This window comes from Dipteris shenzhenensis, chromosome 25 (genome assembly GCF_047967505.1).
Source record: "Dipteris shenzhenensis isolate YYH24624 ecotype China chromosome 25, Dip_SZ_1.0, whole genome shotgun sequence".
In the NCBI taxonomy this organism is placed as follows: Eukaryota; Viridiplantae; Streptophyta; class Polypodiopsida; order Gleicheniales; family Dipteridaceae; genus Dipteris; species Dipteris shenzhenensis.
In genome coordinates, this window is record NC_141620.1 from 2621992 (window position 1) to 2645746 (window position 23755).

At 47.3% G+C, this 23755-nt stretch overlaps 1 protein-coding gene across 1 annotated transcript in view; it reads right to left on the reverse strand.

Moving 5' to 3' along the window:
* The window catches only part of LOC147885306 (mitotic spindle checkpoint protein BUBR1-like), a 55730-nt gene extending 39405 nt beyond the window's left edge, over positions 1–16325 (reverse strand). Inside the window, exon 1 of the mRNA XM_087396990.1 lies at positions 15997–16325. Coding sequence (XP_087253116.1) covers positions 15997–16007 — 11 coding nt within the window. The 5' untranslated portion in view covers positions 16008–16325. The remainder of the gene's footprint in view (positions 1–15996) is intronic.
* Positions 16326–23755: the final 7430 nt, after the last annotated feature.

Here is a 23755-nt window from a genome sequence, read left to right on the forward strand (position 1 = left end):
ACCAGCTGAGAGTGCAAATGCTCCACCATCCCATGCAAATTCTGTAGAAGAGGGAAGAGATTTTGTATTTACTGCAATTCAGGATAGTTTTGGTGCTAGGGGCGATTCAGTTGCATATGATGTCTCTCATGCTCCTTCTTTCACTGCCATAGATACTTGGTATCTAGATAGTGGTGCATCAAAGCACATGACTTACAGGAAAGAGTGGTTTGAAGAAATCAAACATGTTTATAACACACAGGTTACTTGTGCCGATGATGCATCCCAGGACATCACAGGAGTGGGACATATTCCCATCCTTCTGGATTCAAGAAAGAAAAAATATATCCATGATGTCTAATATGTTCCCGATTTGAGGAAGAATCTTATTTCAGTCCCATCCATTGCTCATGATCAGCACATGCTTGTGGAATTTCAGGATGATCAATGCAAGATCAAGGATCCACGAAAAGGGTATGAAATTGTGGCTAGAAGCACTTGAGGCTCAACCCTATATTCAGCATGCTATGGCTGTCTCTTATGCTACTCCAGGTGGTTTATGGCATGCCAGGTTTGGTCATGCACATCACAGAGCTTTGGCATACATGTTTAATCATAATAAGGTTGAGGGTTTGCCTGAATTACAGCAACCAGCCCATGATGTGTGTGAAGGATGTGCTCTTGGAAAGTTGCATTGCCTACCATTCCAAAAGGATGGTCCAAGTTCATAAGAGCACAAAGGGTGTTGCAGATTGTGCATAGTGATGTTTGTGGACCAATGAATGTCACAACCCATAGAGGGTATCAGTATTTTGTCACATTCATTGATGATTACTCTAGGTTCACTTGGCTGTTTCTCATGAAAAGTAAATGTGAAGTGTTCAATTGGTTTAAGGAGTTCAAAGCTATGGCTGAGAACCACCAACCAATTCTAGAATTGGAACACTTAATTCGGACAATGGGGGAGAGTATACTTCACATGCATTTGAGAATTACTTGAAGAAACATGGCATCAAGCACCACAAAACCGTGCCACATACACCTCAGCATAATCCTATTGCGGAGACAAAGAACAGGATTCTCATAGAGATGACACGATGTATGCTGAAATTCAAGACAATGTCAAAAGCATTTTGGGGTGAAGCAATTGTCACAGCCATATATATTCAGAATCAATGCACTACAAAAGCATTGGTTGACAAGACCCCTCTTAAGACATTTTATGGATACAAGCCCAAGGTGAATCAATTCAAGGTATTTGGAAGTGTTGCATATGCTTTGATTCCAGATGCAAACAGATCCAAGCTTCATGATAAAAGCAATAAATGCATCTTTGTGGAGTATAGCACTGAAAGCTGAGGCTTTAGGCTTTATGATCCAACCACAGGAAAAGTAATAATAAGCAAGGATGTTTTGTTTGCAGAGCATGATAGCATGCACCCCATCAATGAGGAGTTGCCTCCATATGATGATACACCTCTAGACATCATTCAATTTGAGGATGATGCTGATTTGGTTCAGTCAATTGACTTGGGTTCTCCACTTGATGTTCCCTCTACCTCTCAGATCACAACGGGGTTGCCACATGTTGAGGGTTCTTCTCCCTTGAATGTTTCAGATTTGCAGCCAGCTCATCGGGAGGAACAGCCCAATATTTGGCAGCATTATCAGCGTCGTGCAAAGAATGTAATGCCAAAATCACCTGTAATAGTCACAATGAAACGCATTTCATTGAATTTGAAACGTTTCGAAACGTGTTGCAATTTGAAACGTTTCGAAACGTGCAGCACGTTTCGAAACATTTCATGTTCAATGAAACGTGGCCTAGGGTACTGTAGGTTTAGATAAAAAATGTAATTTTCGACTCTAGACTCTAGAGGCGAAATCTCCCGTACTACGGCTTGCATGCGCAAGTGACAGCCCTGCTCTTCGATTACCTGCAAATCCAAGCCCACTAGCCTCGACTAGGCCCCTTGCGCACAACAACCAGCCATGCAAGGTCTTCATGCTTTTTGACTAATCCTGCACTGCCAGCTATCTCCAAGCGTCGATTGATTGCAAGGCTCAAGCGCCCTACGCAATACATGCAAGCTAGCAAGCAAGTACAGCCTAAGACCACAAGCAACAATCGATTGCATGCAGTATATCCAATGCCAATTGAACGACGAACAGGGCAAATGCATCGTGGATGCAAGAACAAATGGTTCGTTAGCACATGACGACAGAGGTGCTTGGTTCGTAGCCACTTTGGTTCGTTCATGATTCACTAGCTCCTTTTGTTCGTATACAGCTCGATAGCCCTTCTGTTCGATGACCCCTTTCTATCGTGCATCATTCGTTGAACGTTCAACGTTGGCAAAATTTCTACATGCCCCTTTTTGTCATGTGTCGTTACGTTGGAGCCTGGCAGGTAGATTGCTGCATGCTGCTAATTGCCAGCTAGCTAGCTACTGTGAGCATTGGAAGCAGCTAGCTGGTCATGTTCATTGGTATACTTATTACTTACTACTATAGTATACTACATTCACGATTCACAATAAAAAATTTACTGTCTTGCAAGCTTGAAGCAACAGATAATCAAAGGGATTATTGGTTGTCTCGCAGGTCAAAGACTTGAAGTGTCAGAGGGCTATAGAGTAACTTGTAACCAGTTCCAAGGACTTAGGATAGTATAGCAGCCAACTGCTTAGAGATGGGCCGAGCAAAGGACGTTGTTTGGGAGCAAGTGCATGTGGAGCAACAGTATGGTTCGAAACAATGGAAGTGTAAGCATTGTGGTGACTCATTTCGTGGTAGTGCACCTCGTGTAAGGGCACATCTTCTTGGTATCACTGGAAAGGGTGTCAATCCATGTGTAGGAGAAGTTCTAGATGATGTAATTCTTTCCTTGGGAGGCACACCAAGTGGCCCATCAAAGAGGGCACGAGTTGAGGCCACATCAACACTAGTAGGTCATGGATCTCCTCCTAGGAGTCCCATTATATCTATGACATCTAGACCCCCTCCTCCACTTTCACCACCTACACAAGGGGCTTCTTTTTCTATTGGTAGTGCTTCCACTAGACGGGCATCAGTGTGAGTTGTGAAGCCTCCAAGGTTTCCAAATTCATCCAAGTTACCACCCAAGCCAAGGACTTTACGAGCCAATTGGGTCACAACTTTGCTTGCATCTACTCGTCGGGCAACTCGCAAGCTCTTTTATGAGTGTGACCTTTCCTTTAACCTTGCTCGTACTCCAGCTTTTCAGGAGTTTGTTCAAGCAGTGGCCGAGGCTGGCCCTTCATTTAGGGCTCCATCTTCAGAGACTTTACGCACTCAAGAGCTGAAAGCAGAGGTCTTACAAGTTGAGAAGGAGCTGCAGCAATTTTATCAGATAATATATTTGTGAAGGTGCTCCTGCGAGCTCCCTCCCTCCCTGTCGTGCCCCGTCTACCCCCCCCCGCCTTCTGCGTGGCCCCTCCCTCTCCTTCCGCTAGCTGCTGCCGCGCAGCCAGCCGCCCCCTCTCCTCCACACTCCTCCTCCTCTCCGCCACGCTCCCCCTCCTCTTCTCACCGCCCCTCCGCTCGTCGCTCCCCACCCTCTCCGCTCCACGCCCCCACCCACCCGCTCACCCGCTCCGCGCTCCTTGCTCCAAGCTCTCCGCTCAACGCTCCCCACCCACCCGCCTCACCCGCTCCGCTCCACGCTCCCCACCCCTTTCCGCTCCACGCTCCCCACCCACCCGCCCGCTCCACGCTCCCCACCGCTTTTTGCTCTACGTTTCCCCACCCACCCGCCTCACCCGCCCGCTCCTCGCCCCCACCCTCTCCGCTCACCTCACTCCCTCTCCGCTCACCTCACTCCCTCTCCACTCACCTCACCCAACTTCCACTCCACTCATCTCACCCCACCCTCGCCTCACCTCACCTCACCTCACCTCACCCCACCCGTTTTTTTTTCCACCTCACCTCCCTCTCCGCTCGCGCTTCGCTTCCCATTCCTCCCCCCTTCCTCTTCCTTTCCTTCCCCACCTTGGGAGTTCGCAGTTAGTCAAGCGAAATGGCGGCTACGTGCCCGAAACCGGTGGCCCAGATGGACCCCCCCCTGCATCAGCCTATCGCGTCACTTTGACAGAGCACCAGGTCTCCTTGGTGAAGCAGGCCGCCACGGACTTCTCCCAGACATCAGTTTATGGGAGGGTCATTGGCTACTCCCCTTCACGAGCAGACATCAGGGACTGGCAGTCCACCCTCTACCTCGAGGACAGTCACATTGAGGAGGTTGCACTCATGGGACGTGGCATTTTCTAGCTTAAGCTCTCCTTAGCACAGGCTGCGAGCGACATGGTCAAACGCTCCCCTACTTCTGTGGGTGGGAAGATCATTCTCATGGTCCCTTGGTACAAGGGCTTCAGTGTAGCGGACTTCGACGCCCGCTTTCGTATTCCTCGACACCCAGTTACCCTTATCTTCCCAGGTCTCGCAACCGAGCTTCGCCCGATCATCAAGGACCTGGGGGCGCACTTTGGTTGGCCTATGCAGGACACCTACATTGATGCAGCGGCAGCCCAAGGGGTGCCACGTGTCAAAGTGGCAGTCCTTGATCCACAGAGCATCCCCTCGGAGTTCGAGATAGAGACAGACACAGGTGTGGTGACACAGCGCATTCTGGTCACTGGTCGCCCAAACCAGTGTCTGAGATGCCACGGCTTCGGGCACCAGGCTCGCTCATGTTCTCGCTTCACGGGTACGGAACCTCAGAAGACCCCCAGTCAAGCAGCTCAGGATACTCCGCTCCAGTCAGCGACATCCCCTCCCGAAGGGGAAGGCTGGACGAAAGTCCATCGAAAATGGAAGGGCAACAAAGCAGGCTCCAAAAAACCTTCCCAGCCACAGCAAGAGCCCCCTCAGATGATCCCTACTCATCAGCAACCCCGTAAGGGGAAGGAGAAGGGTAAGGAGAAGGTCAGCCACCCTCCCCCTCAGCCCTCATCCCGCCCTCCCCCCCCTCCCCCCTCCTCCTCGATTCTCCGACCCCCACCCCCTCCAGGTTCCCCCCCCGCACCAATGGTTTCCGCGCCACTCTCTTCCTCGAGCATGATACAGAAGGAATCCCCCCCTCCTCCACCTGCACCACCTGCAGCCCCGAAGCTAGCACAGACCTCACCCTCGTCCATCCCTCCGGGCCCGACGACGGGGAGAGGCTCTTCCCCACAAGTGGCCAGCTCCCCTCCCTCCGGTTCAGACTCCTCATCTTCATCCCCAAGCCCAAGGGCTGCTCCTAGAGCTCTTCCATTGGAGTTCTACCGAGCAGGTCCTTGGGACTACTTGGATGCAGCGGGTATTGGCTCCTTTCCCGCATGCCTAGACATCAGCATCTTCTTCCTCCGCAAGGGGGCGGAGGGTAAGGTGTCCATTCTAGCTCCGCACGATGGTCCTAGCTATTCCTTCACTATCTCCAGTGAAGGGAGTGAGCAATGGACGAATGAAAATGTTTGGGAGACGATACGTGACCAGACCCAAGAGCAAGTGCAGGACTAGATTGGTAGCAGAGCAGCGGAGCTTCTTCAGCAGCAGTGGCAGGAGGGTGATGTTCGTCTGCGTTGGCACCACAGCGCCAAACGTTTCCGACTCCTGGTCATTATTAGGCCACCGCTAGAGTGGGCCTACACGGAAGGGCTTCGTCCCTGGAGGACTTCAGAGGTTGCGGGCTTCTACGACATCTCCCTCGCAGAGGCGTCGAGCTGGCTAGAGAGAGCTTACCACCATGGGACGAAGGGCCTTTCCCCTCTGCTGAAGGTTTTAGAGGATGGGTCCGATGATCCGACCTCCCCTTCGAAACCTTTACAGAAGCGCCTCCGTCTCCACACAGGACATCCTCCGACCACTTCGACTTCGACCCCAAGCAGACAGCTGTTTGTGGCCCACCTTCCCTCCTCATGAGTTTACGCATTATCTCTTGGAACGTTAACGGGTTCCACTCATCAGGCACCCATGGCCCCAGGAAGATGGTGCTCAGACAAGAGCTCCAGCCAGCCTTGGTGGGAAAGGTAGATGTTCTCCTACTACAAGAACACAAGCTTTCGGCGTCACAGACTAGTATTTGTGGGAAGGTCCTCACAGGACGCTCCCACACCTACTGGGAACCTTCGATTGGCGAGCAGGGGAGAAGCGGGGGTGTCTGCACCTCCATCGATGCTTCTCTAGTTCAGCATGTGTTTGGTTTTGGCACTTTGATCCCAGGACGTGCGCTTTGGGTGGGCCTGCATATTGAGGGATCTCGCATCGATATCCTCAATATCTACGCACCGACTGATCTCAAACGTAGATCCGTTTTTTGGAGATCCTTGACAGACCTGTTGCCAGAGATGGACTCTTGGATTGTAGGAGGGGACTTCAACAACCTTGAGACCTTAGAGGATCAGCAGGGAAGGGGCCCAGAGTTCCTCGGTATAGCTCACGCAGAGCAGGCAAATTGGGACTCCTTCCTCTTTGCAGTGGGAGGTCGGGACAGCTGGAGGGAGCCATACTTTCGCAGATGGCCTGGGAGTCTAGACTTCTCTTGGGGCTACAGGAGGGAGGGAGGCAGACTCCTGGAGCGGCTGGACCGTTTCTATGTTAGTGATTGGGCGCTTGGCAGAGGAGGAGAGTCAGGAGTGGTTCCAGGGACGACACTTTCAGACCATGCCCCAGTCATCCTAGTCCTGGACTCGGCCTCTCAGTCCTCACCTCCACGTTCATGCCGGATCCCAGATTCCATCTACACCAAAGCAACGGTTCACAGCAGGATAGTGGACCTTTGGGAGCAGGAGTGCAACCCCACCAAGGATATGGCAGCACAGGTAGCTCAGGCGCTTGCTGAGTCTAGCCGCATTTGCCAGCAGGAGGCGATTCAGATCAGACAGCGGTGTTGGGCACGGGAGAGGGGTCTCAGACGTGATCTCGCCTCGATTCAGAGGATGCAGCAGTCTTCTCCTGGCTCTGAGGAGCTCAGACAGCAGGAGGTTCGGGGGCCCGAGCCATGCTAGAGGAGATTACCCAGCGTCGCTCAGAGTTTTCATTTCATGCTTCCAAGTCCTTCTGGGCTAGGAAAGGCGATAGGATGTGCAGCGAGTTCTTTAGGACTCATGGACAGAGGTCAGCATAGGAGCAGCTCCGTTCCCTTAGGACGCAGGATGGTAGTGTCAGGACAGATCCAGATGAGGTCCGGGACTTGGCGACAGACTTCTACAAATCATTATTCGAGCAGGAGCCCCCAGACCCTCGTGGCCGCATTTGCAGAGAGGAGGTGTGGAGCTCTACACCGAGACTCGTGCAGCCCAGCATGAGCGACACCCTTCTCGCACCTTTCACTGTTGCGGAGTTGCAGGATGCAGTGAGTGCTATTGATGGGCAGAAATGCCCAGGTGAGGATGGCCTCTCTAGAGCTTTCTTCACCACTTTTTGGGAGCAGATCCACCGACCCTTGCTCGCAGCCTTCCAGCACATCTTCTCCAGTGGGCAGATGCCAGAGAGCCTTGCGACAGGCCTGATTTGCCTCATCCCCAAAGGGGGGGACCGCCAGGAGATCAGACAGTGGCGCCCAATCACCCTCCTCCCGACCGCCTACAAAATCCTTGCCAAGATGATCAGCAGTCGCATCCGCCCCCTGCTACACGACTTGATTCATGACACCCGGACTGGTTTTGTCCAAGATCGCAGCATCTTGGACAACATCTTCACTTTCTCAGAGGCGACGGAATGGGCCCAGCACAGTGGCCAGCACCTTGCCATACTCCTTCTCGACTTTGAGAAGGCATACGACAGGGTAGACTCGTCCTTGGAAGGTACACTCGCTCGGTTCGGTTTCCCGGACGAGTGGATCAGAGGTATTGCTAGCCTTTACAGATCGGCCTCCAATCGGGTTATCATTAGTGGCAGGATGGGGGAGAGATTCACACTCGAGCGCTCGGTGCGACAGGGCTGTCCATTAGCGCCTTACCTCTTCCTATTTTTTGCGGAGGCCATGACACACTTCCTTCGAGCTCGTACCACTGGTCTTCGCAGGATGCGTCTCCCTATTCGAGAGGATGCCGAGCTGCTGGACTCCGAGTATGCAGACGACACAGCCCTATATGTGCAGGATGATGTCGAGTCACTGGAGCGAGTGAGACTATCTCTAAAGATTTTTTGCCTTGCGGCTGGGGCGAAAATCAACTGGCATAAGTCAGTTGGTTTTCTTACAGATCCGGGAGCCAGCTCACAGTGGGGTATTTTCTTGGGGTTTCGCTGGATCCCTAGAGGACAGACGACATGTTACCTGGGATTCCAGGTAGGCCTGGACATCACACCGGCTCAGCAGTTCTTGCCGGTCCTAGCCTCCATACGACGAAAGCTTGCTTTCTGGAGCACGGCTCGGCTTTCCTTGGCAGGCAGGGCCCTTATGGTCAACCAGGTCCTTCTTGCCACTGCTTGGTATGTGGCCTCTTGTTGGTGTTTTTCGAGGTCTTGTGTAGCCCAGCTGAGGAGATTGGTGCGGAACTTCCTATGGTCTGGTTCAGACGGTTCCGACACCACCAGAGCTAGGGTCGCCTGGCAGACGGTCATTCTTCCCCAGGCAGAGGGCGGCCTTGGCATTATAGATCCAAAGCTGCACAGTTAGGCACTTCTTGGCAAGCTAGTCATCCGCGGTCTGACCCCAGGAGGACAGACGTGGAAGCTCTTGCTACAGCATGGTCTCAGTGGGTGTACTCCCCAGAGAGGGGGTGTTTGGTAGCCTTCTATTCGATGGATCTTCACTTCAGCTCCTTTGACTCAACCCCATTCCCCCTTCCTCCGTAGCCTCATTTCGGTATGGAGGAGGCTGCGACACAGCCTTTCTCAGGTTCCCCCTAGCTGTCGAGAGGAGACAGACAGACAGCCCTTGATCTGGAGCAGCCAGGTGACAGATGATACAGGTCGTCAGCTTGGAGAGAGATCCCATATCCCTTGGGTGCTCTGGGCGCATGGACCCGCGCGCTTGTTCCGGGTTTGGAGGGACGTCTACAGTAGAATGAGCCCAGGCGAGCTGGCAGCAGCAGTAGGTACGGCACGTGGGATCCAGGCTCGGCGAGCGGAGATTGATGCTGCCATCCCTGCATGTTGGAGGATTCCCGTAGGCACCGCGGACAGCTCTTCCCGAGAGATGAGAGGTGGCTAGGACAGTTCACTCCACAAGGCATTCCTTTGGTGGTGGCAGGCCTCTTCTCGGATTCTTCGGTACATTTCTTCTCCATCACTGATGACAGTCGCCTACAGAGCAGAGAGGCCGTGATTGACCCCCAGCTTCCCTGGCAACGCCTTCGCATTGTAGGGCTGCAAGGGAAGACTTGGCATATAGACCCCCTGATTATGCAGAACCAAGATTGGAGACTCTGGATATGGGAGGGCTGTTCCTTGTCAGAGGTGGGGTGGGACCCAGGGGAGTGGCTTTGGCCACCGTCGGAGACCTCAGAGAACCCTACCCCCTTCTTTTCTTACAGTGCACGCACGGGCCGGCGTGCTCTTGGGGCTCTCCAGCATGGGCTACCCACACAGGCACATAGGTGGTATGCCCAGGGGATATCCTTGGTCTTTCTTCGCACCTTCTGGAAGACTCTTTGGGCTAGTTGGCGTCCGAGGAAGATCTCCTACTTCCTTTGGATGGTGGCACACAAGGGGCTTCCAGTTGGTAGCTGGTTGAGAGAGATGGGGCAGGAGGGGCATTGTCAGATGTGTCTTCAGGAGGAGTCGTCCCTGAAGCATTGCCTTTGGAGCTGCTCGCACGCGCAGACGGTTTGGAAGGGAATCATGGGGATCTTAGCTAGGGCTACACCCAGGACCGATCACTTGGGGAGCTGTTTGTTGGTGCAGCACTGAGCCGGGACATCACTTGGCCTATGAGTTCTCTAGACAGGATCCCGTCTTTTTCATCACGCAGGCCACTTGGGCATACATGGACAGCTTCCCATGGCATTTGACAGAGACAGATGCAGGAGCGACGCCTCGGCACCCAGTTTGGGAGATCATAGGGAGCATCACAGGCTGGCATATCTGGACTTCCAGATGCGCGCAGACTGTAGGAGCTCAGACTTCTTCTACCACCCAGACCCTCGCAGATATCTGGAGCACGATCATTCACACGCTCAAGGGTCAGTGGGATCAGATTCAGGGAGAGTCCCGGGCAGGGAAGGAAAAGAGACGACGTTTCCTTCGCGACTGGGACCATCGGGAGTTATTCTTCCAACACTCCACTCAGAGTCTTCAGTGGCATTACGCCCCTCCACCGTGGCTGTTTGTCCACTCTCCGATGATTATGCCCTAGGAGGCTTGTATTTAGCACTATAATGGCCAATGCTAGAAATTAGAATAGAGTCTAGATTACAAAGCTCGATTAAGCCTTTAAATTTTAGATTTCAGTTGGTCATGCTTGTGCTTTATGTTGATGACATCATACTCGCTGGCAGTAATTTGCAGAAAATTGCAGCAGTGCAATCTACTTTTGACATGATAGATTTGAGCCTCTTACACTACTGTCTTGGCATTGAATTTTGGCAAACCCAAGGAGGGATTCCTATGTCACAGACAAAATATTTGAAGGGCAGAAATTTAAGATAGAGAACTGTAAGCATGTGGCCACTCCATTGGAAAAGGGAATTAAGCTAAGTAAGCATGATACAGCTGAAAAGTTTGATGGCACGTTGTGCATTTAGTTGGTTGGCAGTTTGATCTACTTATGTTCTCACACGGCTAGACATTGCCTATGCCACAAGGCTTCTTAGCTAGTTCATGCATTGTCCCACAGTCACGCATTGGAAAGCAATGAAGAGGGTTCTCAGTTATTGTACAAGGTACAATTTCCTATTGGCTGCATTATGCTCCAGATGGTGACATTTCTCTAAGTGGCTTCACCAACTCAGATTGGTCAGGGGACATCGATGATCACAAGTCCACTTCCGGCTATCGCTTCTCATTGGGCTCAGCATACATCTCATGGCTCAGTAAGAAGCAAGACCACATGTCTCTCCTCCAGTGAAGTAGAATACAAAGCTGCAAATTCAGCCACTATGGAATGTATGTGGTTAAGGAGGCTTCTGCATGATTTGTATCATGCTCAAGATGGTAACACAACTCCGATCTTCTCTGACAGCCAAAGTTGCATTGCTATTGGGAACCATCATGTATTTCATGCTCGCATGAAACTCATTGAAAACCACTATCAGTTGCATTGCTTTGGGAACAATCATGTATTTCAAGCTCGCATGAAACACATTGAAAACCACTATCATGCGGGATTATATCACAGATGGCTTCATTGATCTCACATATTATTCCACTGAGGACAATGTGACAGATATCTTTACTAAAAGCCTGTCAGCACCTCTGTTCACACGCCATCGACATGGCTTGCGGATACGAGACATTCAAACAATTTAAGGGGGGTTGTAAAATGCATTCTTTTCTTTTGTACTCCCATCGGTTGCTATATCCACATGTGGATGAATTTGTGCAACCATGGTACTTTAGGTACTTCAGGTACTTCTAAGATCATTCCAGAGTACTTCAACCATATCATTGATGAGGGGGAATTTGTAGAGATATATGCAATGATATGGTGGTGTGGGATAGACTAGGACTTAGTCTATTTTGGAGTTTTAGTGTGTTCTAGTACTTGGACTATATATACCAAGTACTTGTACTTCATTTGGTTGAACATTTCAATTGGAGTTCACTTGTGTTCACTTCTTGTTCTCTTGTGTTCACAATCCATCTCCATTCTTGTTCCTACACCCCTCTCCCCTCACTTTGTATCAACCATTGAAGCCTACAATAGGCAATGTGGAGCAAGAGTTCAGCGAGATTAGCCTACAAAGAGTTGTCAATTTTGCCCTGCTCTTCGCTGATTGTTTTGTGCTCACCTCTAAGTTTGTTTTGCCCACTACTTGGTGGAAGAATCCATGTAAGTTATCTCTCTATTTCTCTCTCTTGTATGTGCTATCTATTCTCTATTGTTAGCGTGAGGTCTTCATCAATGAGCTGCATCATTGAGTGTGAGAGACGGAGCTGATCAAATTCCGAAGAGGGTGTGAGAATTAAGTGAGTCTTTTGCTCCATTTCCAACATGAGTGGCCCTTGCTCCACCAGGTACCTCATTCTTCTTAGGTGTTTTTTATTACATGCTTAGCATGTGGTATTTCCGCACAGAGCTTGCTCTAGCAAGTTTCTTTCTTACTTAATAAAAGTCTCTTTTTTGCAACAACAACAAAAAAAAAAAAACAGCCTTCTTTCACAAGATCCAATCAATGGAGCTGCAATCCTTGAAAAAATGACAAATAAATTTTCTGCCATCAATCCGCATTTGCTCTAGCCAAGGGCCGATGGGCAAACCCCCATGCACCAACAGCCAAAAGAAATAAGAGATCTTCCACGGGCGCGAACTCATCCAAAGGCAGGGCCAAAATCGGCCTATGACCTCTCGCGGGACATCCTGCTCTAGCCAGTGGCGCTCCCTCGAAGGGGACCACGCTGTTGCCTCTAGCTATAGACGACGCCCGATGGGAGTGGCATACGAGAAGAAGGAGACCACCTCTATCCGGTCCAAGTGCCCTATGCGAGCGAGCCAAAACCACTTCCCTGGGTCCCACTGAAGGTCGCACAAGGGTCTGCCTTCCCACCAAACCGCTCCCTCTAGGGTCAATAAGATGGAGGGATCAATGTACCAAGTCTTGCCCAAGCAACCCACAATCCTGACCTCTGCCACTCCAAGTCTTCTATGTCCACCTCTGTCTCCTCCTCCAACTCCAACTCGTCTTGCAATGAGCCTCCTGGTCCCACCCAATAGAAACGAGACTGGGGGGGACCAAGAGACTCCCAAAAAAGCGGATCCGGATCGGACCCCTATGCGCAAGAACTGTCCTGACCAGCAATGGGGGGGTCCATGGGCTCCGTAGTCCCTCCCACCAAGAGTCCGAGATCACCTCCTCAATCTCTTGCATCTTGATACCTGCTCCTCAGAGGTAGGAGAGCGCCTGCCTACAAGCCTCTATAGTCGTATCCATGTCCCAAAGGATCTAACCGGTCCCATATCCCACTATGCCCATCCGATATGAGTCCATTGCCCCAGCATGTGCCCCTCCAAATCTCTGACATCTGGGTGCCAAATGAGAGGCTGCCTCTCAAACTTCTCTCTACAAGACGGCCTAGCCCGTATGAGTCTTGCCAATCTCTACCACACTCTGTAGAGACTCCGCATCGACGGAGAGCCCGTCCCTGTTAACGGAGCCTCGAAGAAGATCCACCTGTAGGATTGCTGCCATTGCCCCCCAGTGCGAGGTGTGTTCCCAAGAAGCCCCCATTGGAGTAGGAGCTTCCAAGGTTCCGCACCCGGAGTAAGGCCTCTCACAACCAGCTTGCCCAAGAGGGCTCTACGCTGCATCTCTAGGTCAATAATGCCCAGTCCCCCCTGCATCTGTGGCACGATCACAATCTGCCATGCCACCCTGGCTCTAGTGTTGCACGTGCCATCCGATCCCGATCTCACAACCAGCTTACCCAAGAGGGCTCTACTCTACATCTCTGGGTCAATAATGCCCAGTCCCCCCTACGTCTGTGGTGCACAATCACAGTCTGCCGAGCCACCCTGGCTCTAGTGTTGCACGTGCCATCCGATCCCGACCAGAGGAAGTTTCGTACTAGGCATTGTAACTTCCCTCTCTTCTCAAACCATTGTATAATGATTGCCATTCATTGTCAGTGTTCTCAAAAGATTCTTCCCCTTCATTAAACACTTCACCTCATTCCGAGTCCTTTATTGACCTTTGACTTCATTGACATCCTACTAAATAATTATTGCTACTTCAGCATGTTGTTTCTAAAACTTGCAAGTCTTCCAATGATTAATATCCCATTTCTCTTCACACTTCATTGCAAAGGCCACATGTTTTGAGCTAAGCGGATGACTCAGAAACATTACCTTTACTGAAGGAAACTGAGTCAAACCTGCATATTTGCCCTTCTCCTCCTTAGAGAGAGGACTCTATAGAAGGTGCTAGAGATGATGAAGAAAAGCACATAATGAAGGAAAAAGGCATGCCAAAATGGAAGAGAAAAGATTCCTACAAGAATACAGAAAGATGCAACTGTTGGAGGTCAACATCTCCTAATGTGACCGTAGAGAGTGAGGGCCTTTTCTTGTGGGCGTGCCCGCCCCTTTAAGCCAAGTCGGCTCCCTAAGCCAGGTGGTCTCGTGGGTCGGCCCACATGCAAGCTGGTCAGCTCCCTCGTCTGCAGACCGACCAGCGAGGGGCTGGGGGCTATATATAGCCCCCCCCCTCATTGGTATATTGGCATCTTAGTCTAGTGCCTCTTGAGCAGTGTTGTGAGCTCGAGCAATCTTCTAGGGGGTTTTTCCTGAGATCACTTGCAGTTCCTCTCATCTATCTCTCTCCTTTCTTGTTTGGTGTGTGTGAGGTTGGCTCTCTCTCACTTCCGTTCGGTTTTGCTGCTTCTCACAGCAACAACAAATGATGTCTACAATGATGCAATTCCAATCTTCTATGGACAGAAAGGCTGGTGATCAAAACATGCATTCACCAAACGCACGTTCCTTTACAAAGAATTTGGTTCCCCAAATTCTCTCTCCCCACTAAACTCCAGAAGAAAGGAGATAGTCTTCTTAGATGTTAAGGCAGATTGCTTACTATGCCACCACTATTGTTCAACAGCAGCTCAAAGCTTCTTCATGCTAGGCAATTGCAGGATATTAAAGCTTCTAAGCTTACTATCATTGAGCAAGAATGGGACAATTGTAGCAGAATGCATCGTCTGGATAGATAATCCATGCCCTTTAACAACCATCCTCAAGCTTTGGATTTGCTCAAACAAGATGATATTAATAGGCAAAGAGATAGATCTTGATACCTCAATGATAAGATTCAATTGTCGTATTTGAGGGGTGAGTCTTATAGCATGGACATTGAGGATTGGTACCACAAGTTAGACCAGTATCTTACTTTGTTTCCCAGGCTTGAAATTCTCAAAATTACATTTGCCACTTTGCATTTTGATGGTCCTGCTTCTACTTGTTGGTGGCAGCCACAAAAGCAAGAAGAGCATAATAATTTTCTGTGGGCTGATTTCAAGTCATTGAGCATCCAAATTTTGGAGGAATCATTCTGGCATAATTAATCAATAAAATTATAGTTCAGCGGCATGGTTTCGTGCAGGAGTATAATCATCTATTTTGGACGCTTACTCTGCATGTCAAGATGGATTCTCTGGACATACTTAGGAGTACATCGGTGGTTTAAGTCCTAAGGTTAAGGGTGATGTATCGGCTGCTCAGTGTTCGACGTTGGAACAAGCATGCAACTCGCTTTGATTCATGAGTAGAAATATAATTGGCCTTCTTAGCCACCACAGTCTCGTTCTTTTCTGGCGTTAACTTCATATTGCCATTTGTTCCGGTTCTTCTAGTAGACTAGCTACAAATCTCGTTGACAGGTTAATGTGGCTGGTGTTCGCAGACTATGCAGACAGATGGGGGAGCTTTTTGAATATCCAGATTGTTTGAGCAATGGGGTACCTATCGGTTCAGGCTGATGCTTCAGAGGCGACTATGTGTCAAGACGCAGAGTGTATGGCTTCCGTCTATGAGTTTTTGCATTAACACAACAACTACGATTTTTGTCCTCCCCGCTTGCACGGATGATCGTCAGACGTGCTTGGCAATGCCAACTTATCCGCCTGAGGCCAAAGCAGAGCCGTCAGGAAGGAATTTCGCGCCTCCCTCCTTGCAGTGATGTTTGTAAACGAAGTGTTTCCAACATGTAGAAAACAAGTTGCAACGCAATGTTTCCAAAAATATAGATGTGGCCATGAACGTTCGCACAGGCTACCTTCATAATAAATCAACCTCTTCAATGAGCACATGGACATACACAGGGCCTTCTTTAATTGAGCATTGAAGCAGAAATAACAAGCATGCGCAGATTAGTGAATCTACAGATAGATCGCAAACGAGTTTAGGCGTTTGAAACGCACCGATCTGCCATAAGGAAAATGCGGATTGTGGCACTCCGGTTTGCAGACAACCTGTAATCATGCAACCCATTCACCCATGCAGGCTGAGAAACAAACGATAGGAGACTGAAGAAATGAGCGTCTCCGAGGTTGATAAAGCTGCAGCAAGCTGTCAATCAAAGTGTGCCGTTCAAATTGCATCGTGCTTTGCACATAGGTGGAGTTCTGTGGCGATGGCGGGCTAAAGCAAATGTGTGATCTCGTATGACAATGAGCAGCACAGAAGGAGAGAAAGAGAAAGGGCGGGAAGACGCTTGATTTTGAACTTGAGTAGACCGTTTTCTTCAAGAGACGAATGGAAATTTTTTTAAGAGTGGTTTCCCACTGGTCCATTTAAACACCCATTTAGTTAAGACAATTAACGGGACCGCTAAGGTTTAGTTGAATTTTAAGGGTTCCCAGACAAATACTTTAACCTGCTGTTTGTGGGGCAATGATTATGGGGAGGAGGCGATGGAAGGTCCTTAGGATTTCCAACTATAAGTTGAATTGAATTTCCAATATGGGGGCGCAAACAAGGCCACCGGATGCTGCCAATATCAACAAATCAGAGGGCAACTTCACAAAGCTTTGCACTGAAATTGCCCACAGAGAGGAAGCTTTCCCTTTCGTGGTTCACGATCGTGACGTTACACGCAGGACGTTTAGTTTAAGTTTGTTTTACAATCATAGATTAAGTGGAGGGTGTCACTACCGGTGGGGAAGGAAGTTTCGCTTCAAGAAATGTTGTGCCAAGGACATGGCCAGCCTCAACACTTTCAACAGCATTGTTGCAGCCCAGGGCCCTCTAGGGTGAACTTACTAGCTGTGATGCCATTCGTTGCAACTATAGAACAGACTGTTGATCGCAAGTTCTGCAGGGTTGAGAATGATCCATTCGGTAAGGATAGACATCCTTTTTTTATATGGAATCGCAGTGTATATGATGACTTTTTGGGGTTTATTGTTTGCAGATGAAATGAAGAATGGCTATACATGGTTCATTATCCTCGGTAGTGCTACCAACAACCAAGAGCATGGATGGTCATTTCTTGGTTTATTAGGGGAGGGAGAGAGAGAGAGAGAGAGAGAGAGATTCTACATGTAACCAAGAAAGAGAAAAGACAATTAGCAAAAGATGGTTAGCAGCAAGCCCCATGTATGTGGGACGATAGAAACGGAGGGCTAACTAAACAGCAAATTGAAGTATGTGAGCCCCTGATTGGAGGGGACAAAGGGGTAGTAGATAATAGGGGGGTAGGGTAGGCACCACAGCAGCAAAGGGGGCTTGCACATAGGGCCTCCAAGGGGCTTGGAAGAAGGTTGGCTGTAGGGCAACAAAGGCCCTCCAACAAGCCTTATATAGGCCCAGATCTGTAATTAGTAATAACTGGGAACTAAAAACCCTTCCAAAATGTCTGATTATGAATCCAATGGCAACTTTTGAGCATGCCTTGGAGAAGACAAAATGGAATAGTAGCGTGAGACATGCAGCCAATAGGATTCACGTAACTTGCTCTCTTGGTTATGGGGTGGGTCTCACAGGTCAGTTTCATAGAGATGGTAATTTATTCTTCTTTCTATGGAAACCTTCAGAATTCATTGCCATTTTTTGAAGTTTTGGACAAGTGCAGTTGGACACCCATCTTTGTTAGGCAGTCTAACTTTAAGCTGCCAGCAAATCCTCCTCAAATCCTTCTATTCCAATAATTATGATTCGTCCCGACACTGGTCTTGCACCATTCAGGGGGTTCATGTAGGTATATCTTGTTCATCCTTTACTTCTCTGGGATTAACAAGATTATGCAAATGTTGCTCATGCAAGGTGAGCTCAAGATCTGCTCCTCTCTCTCTGCATTAACAATGGCTGCGTGTTCCTTTCGGTGAGCTTTAGTGGCTTTCTAGAAGTGCTTAGCAAGGCCCCACTTGGGCCCTATTTATACATAGGGAGGGACTTTATACTATCTCCTAATTCCAAGTTGGCTGAATAGCTCTTAGGATAGCCGACCAGGTTGCCTTGCCATGTGCTAGGCCAATTGGTTTGGCCACTTTTATGGACCGCTAGTAGACCATATGCTAGTCTAAATCTATTCTACCTTTAGGTCTGGATCGTACCTTCAACTCCATCCCCTTCGTCTCTATGTATGCCAGTCCTTTGTGCTTTCTTTGATGCATGCTTTGCTGCCCATGTGGCAGCCTTCCCTCTGCCCACATGTCAACCTTTATGGATGCACCATGTCTGCTTTCATGCTGCCCTAAACACACATGTTACACCCATCAAAGTTGACTTCTTCTCAAGGAAATTGAGTGTGGAGTAGAACCCCTAGCAGTAAATGGGTGCCTTGGAGATGCTTATTATATCAAGAACAATAGCAGGCAAATTTTTGCTTTTGTGAAGCCTCTATAGATGAAGCTTGCTCCTAATAATCCAGCATGTGTTCTTCTTTTCTTAATAGTGCTACTAATGGCTAAAATGTAACAGAGGGTGACTTTTACTTAGGCTAAAAGTTAGTGGAAAGGCCTTTATTGGTTTGTAAGTGTTTTTCCTTTCTTTAGGGGATACCATAAGTTGCCACATGGCATCCTAGGAGGTAATCCCATATGCAATATTGCTTTGTACTCACCTGGGCCATATCTATATAAGGGCTCTAGTTGTACTTGGCATTTATTCATGATTTGTACTCCATTACTGAAATAGAATACACAGCAAGAGTTCCATTACTCAGTTGAATTCTAATTGGGATTGATTCCTCCTGTCCTTGTGCAGCCCCTCACAAGTCTCTATTGTAGGTCCAGCCCATGACCTTCCACTCCTACTTTTTCCTAATACATAAGGTACTTCACTACTCTAACTTTCTTGCCCTATTTCCATTATGTTCTACCAAATTAGTGGTGTTTACCTTCAGTTAGAAGGAGTCCTGTTGCATTGGTATCAGAGCACTTTTCTTGGGAATTTGTGGGAAATTTTTGCCCAATCACTTTGAAAATTGGAGCATCTACTCTTGAGCCTATGGCCTACCTCTGTGCAAAAATTCAGCACCAGAAGTGCTCTCTGTTATAAGCTGTCACGTGGCAAGCTTCAGGAAACCCTGATTTTTGAAGTGTTCAGAATTTGGGGCTTCTTGCATCAGTGGAAAGCCCTTGCTTCCCTGATCATTTCTATGTATGAAAATCAAAAATTGGTGGAGGATAGGTCGACAGTGCAAGAGTTCCCTAATTTTGGCGCAAGAAATTCACGATCTGCTACTTCTCTGCACCAAATCGGGTTAGTTATGGCTTGAATTGTTCGCCCTAAGCTCCAGTGTTTGCCCTCAAAGTTTGGTGGAGATCCGAGCTTGGATGGAGGAGTTATGAGGAAATTCGACTAGCTAGCGACGATCTAGGGATTGACAGTTCCGATTTCTGATTTCCCTTCCTCCAAGGAGTCGCCTCAGCCTCTCGAGCATATGGAACAAGTTTGAAGATGATTTAAGTCCCTTTTGCCTTGAAATCTGCTCGAAAAATTGGTTCACAGTGTACAAGGCATAACTCTGCTGATATCCATTAGGAGTTGAGTATTATTGATCAAGGCTTAAGTGCATTTCCACTTGTTAAGATGCCTTGAAAGAGATCTATTGGCCAATCCAGTAAGCAGCTAATTAGAAATCTTGATTCCATCATGGAGAAGGAAGCAATTGATAACTCAATAAGGGCTGGTGGAATAGCCATGCTGGGCATTGGATCTATTAAAGGAGACCAAGCTGTAATTTCTAAGCCCACTGAACCTCATATTGGCAATATTCAAGGGGATGTTGAAGCTACTCCTTGTGCACAAATATCCCTTAATTAGGAGCAGATTATAAGGAGTTGTATGGATCCAATGCTACAGATATTTAAGGAGTTAACCAATAATCAGAGGATCGACCAAAGGATGCAGAACATGTCTGCCACTCTTAATAAAAGGTTTGACCAGTTCAAGAGAAGCCAAATCTATGATGGGAAGAGACCTTTGGATTCCCAAATTGATGGAGACTTGGGTTCAGATGATGATGATGATGATCCTGTACATGTAGCTGACCCAGTTGGTTTCATGGCTTCTGCCCGCCGAAGGACCTATCACTCTAATGGAGTTACAGCGCATATGGATAAGGATTCAGCACATGGTAAGGCTCCTAATAGTAACAGTTCAGTAGCTGAAGAGTTGTGTCAAAAATTCCATGAATATAAATTGCTACCAGCAAACCTTAGGGCAGCAATGACATTCCAACAATATATACAAACAATTAAATCTATTGAACCAAAAGGATCTTTTCATCAAGATAAAGATATGAAAGACAAGATTATACTTCCTAAGTTCAAAGGTGATTCTACTTCTCTTGAGGAATTGGAGGAATGGCTCAGCAAGATGGATGACTACTTCCTTCTATATCCAAAAGGTGATCAAGATAAAATCAGATTTGTTGTTCTTCATCTTGAAGATTATTCCCACTCTTGGTGGAGGCATTTATAGCAAGAAGGGTCAACTTTAATGCTTGGGATGAGTTCAAGGCTGAAATGTTTAAAATTTTTATATCTCTTTTTACTAGAGATCAATATATTTGTAAGTGGTACGATCTTACTCAGCAAGGATCAGTGAAAAATTATATCAAACAGTTTTGGAAATTGGCTCTATTTGTTCATGGTATTGATGAAAGAGTTAGAATGCTCAAATTCATCCATGGTCTACACCCTAGTATTGCTTCAGATGTTGCAGCTCAAAAGCTCAATTCTCTTAAGAGGCCATGCAGTTGGCAGAGCTTTATGAGCCCAAATACAATTGGAAGGAGAAGACTTTGGGTATTGGTCACTTTGGAACTAAGCCTATGGTCAAAGGTGTTTCCAATGATGAAAACAAACTTCCTGCACCTACTACAACTTCTTCTATTTCTAGGTTCCCCATAGTGTACGGCAGTGGCATGGGACAGCCTAAGGTTTACAAGGGTACATATGTAAAGCCATCATTTAAACCTACTCAAATGATGATCTGGGTGATAAAAGAAACAAGTTGGTTAAGCAATTATCTCAAGCAATTATTCATGACACAAAGAAGAAGAATTTGTGCTACCTTTGTGGTGAGAAGTGGACCCCTGAACATAGGAATGTGTGCAAAGCCAAAACAGGAGCAAAGTTGAGCCTGATTCTAGAGATTGATGATGATTTATCTCCTAATATTCCTGTGGCAGAATCTGAATTCCACGAATATCAGGACTGTGTGAATGAAGGCCTTGATGATGATGAGGATCATAGTTCCAAAAAGGGGACTACCTTTTCCTTTGATCGAGGTGGTTTTTCCATGTGTGACACCATGCTTATGGATGATAGTTTGCCAAAGTGCCCAAATAGTTCTAGACAATGGAACATTGAAGTTGTTGATGGTTATGTGGATGACATCAAAAATTCTGATGGAAATGATGCAGTTAATGATGATGAAGTGTATAGGGATACACAATCAGTTTTGTACAGCATATCTCCTTATGTTTTTGTGGGCTACAAGGGCTCTCAAACCCTTAGGTTAAAAGGAACAATCAATAACAGACCAGTCCACATTTTGGTTGACAGTGGGAGCACTCATAACTTCATTAATGCAAAGACACTTCAAACAGTGAGGTTATGCCCATCCACTTTGGATCATGGGATCAAAGTTGAGGTGGCTAATGGTCAGCATCCCCACAATAAGCAATATTGTCAAGCTGCTCAAGTGCAACTTTCTCAAGACTATACTTTTCATGGAGATCTAATTGTCTTGGAAATGGGACCTATTGACATTGTCCTTGGTTGTGAATGGTTGAGAACCTTGGGAGAATTCTCTATGGACCTTAACAGGCTATATATGAAGTTTATGCATGAAGGTAAGCACATCACCTTGATGGGTCACCAATCTCCTAAGTTGTCCTTAATTTCTGCAAGAAAATGGCGAGAGACCTCAAAAGTGTTTGTGGAGTCTATGCTATTCAGTTGACCAAGTCTCAAGAGGGTAATGGGTGTTGGTGGTGGATAAAGACATGCAGTCTCTATTACAGCAATACTCTAATGTATTTGCTGATCTTCCCAACCATCTTCCTCCCATGAGAGATGTGGATCATGCAATTGTGTTGGAGCCAGGATCTAAGCCAATCAACAACGCTCCATACAGACTTTCTAGAGCTGAAAGAGAAGAGGTGGCAAGGCAAATAAAGGAACTCCTTGACAAGGAATTTATTACACATAGTCAGTCACCCTTTGCCTCTCCTATGTTATTGGTTAAGAAGAAGGATGACTCATTTAGAATGTGTATTGATTACATGGATTTGAACAAAATGATAATTAAGAATAGGTTTCCAATCTCTAGAAATGATGATCTATTGGATGAGGTTAGAGGGGCAAATAATGATCTACTTCACAAAGATTGACTTAAGGTCAAGCTATCATCAAATAAGGATGAAGGAGGGAGATGAACATAAAACTGCCTTCAGGACAGTAGAACGTGGGCTTTATCAATTCAAAGTGATGGCATTTGGTCTAACCAATGCACCTGCAACTTTTGAGGCCCTAATGGACAAGGTATTGCAACCTTTTCTCTATAAATTTGTTTTGGTATTCTTTGATGATATATTGATCTACAACAAAACAAAAGAAGAGCATTTGTTGCAGGTCCAACAAGTAAAATAAGTATTAAGGACACACCAGTTGTATGCCAAATCAAGTAAATGCACTTTCATGGCTGAAGAAGTGGAATATCTTGGCCATATTGTCAACAGTGTTGGCATTAAGGTGGATCCCAGCAAGGTAAAGTGTCTAAAGGATTGGCCTATACCTCAGAATATCACCCAACTGAGAGGTTTCCTTGGTCTAGCATCATTCTATAGAAGATTTATAAGGCATTTTGCCAAATTGGAAGCTCCTCTCACTGATCTTCTAAAAAAGAATGCTTTCCAATGGTCTGACAGTGCCAATAAGAGCTTTCAAGCATTAAAGGAGGCATTAACTTCAGCACCCATCTTGGTATGTCCTGATTTCTCTCAACCTTTTATAATTGAGGCTGATGCTAGTGGAAGGGGTATTGGAGCTGTTCTAAAGCAGAGTCATGGAGTTATTGCCTTTGAAAGTCGGAAATTAGATGACAAGGAGTCAAGTTTCCACATTTATGACCAAAAGATGTTGGCAATACTTCATGCAATCAAAAAGTGGCACCACTGCATCTATGGCAACCATTTCAAGGTCAAGACTGATCATAAGACTCTCAGATATTTTCTATCTCAGTCTTCTCTATCATCCAAGCAAAGGAGATGGCTATCCATTGTGCAAAACTATGACTTTGACATAGATTACAAGATGGGCAAAGAAAATATTGTGGCAGATTCTCTTTCCAAGATATGGGCTTGTACTTTGTCATCTATTACTGAGGTTTATAAGGATTGGATCCATGGCATTCAAGAAGAGTATCTCAATGATCCTCAAGCAACTGCTATGTTCCAAGACTTGCAAGATCTTGACTATCAGCAATATCCCAATTTCAAGTTGCACAATGGGCTCTTGTGGTATAATGATAGAATATTTCTTACTGAAAAATCCTCCTATAAGCTGCTAATCTTGCAGGAATTTCACTCATCTCCTATGGTTGGGCATATAGGCCTCAACAAGACGTATGATAAGGTAAAACATAGTTTTTATTGGAAGGGGCTTTGGAAGGATGTTCTTGCTTATGTACAAAGTTGTAAGCCCTGTCAACAAAACAGGGAGTTGA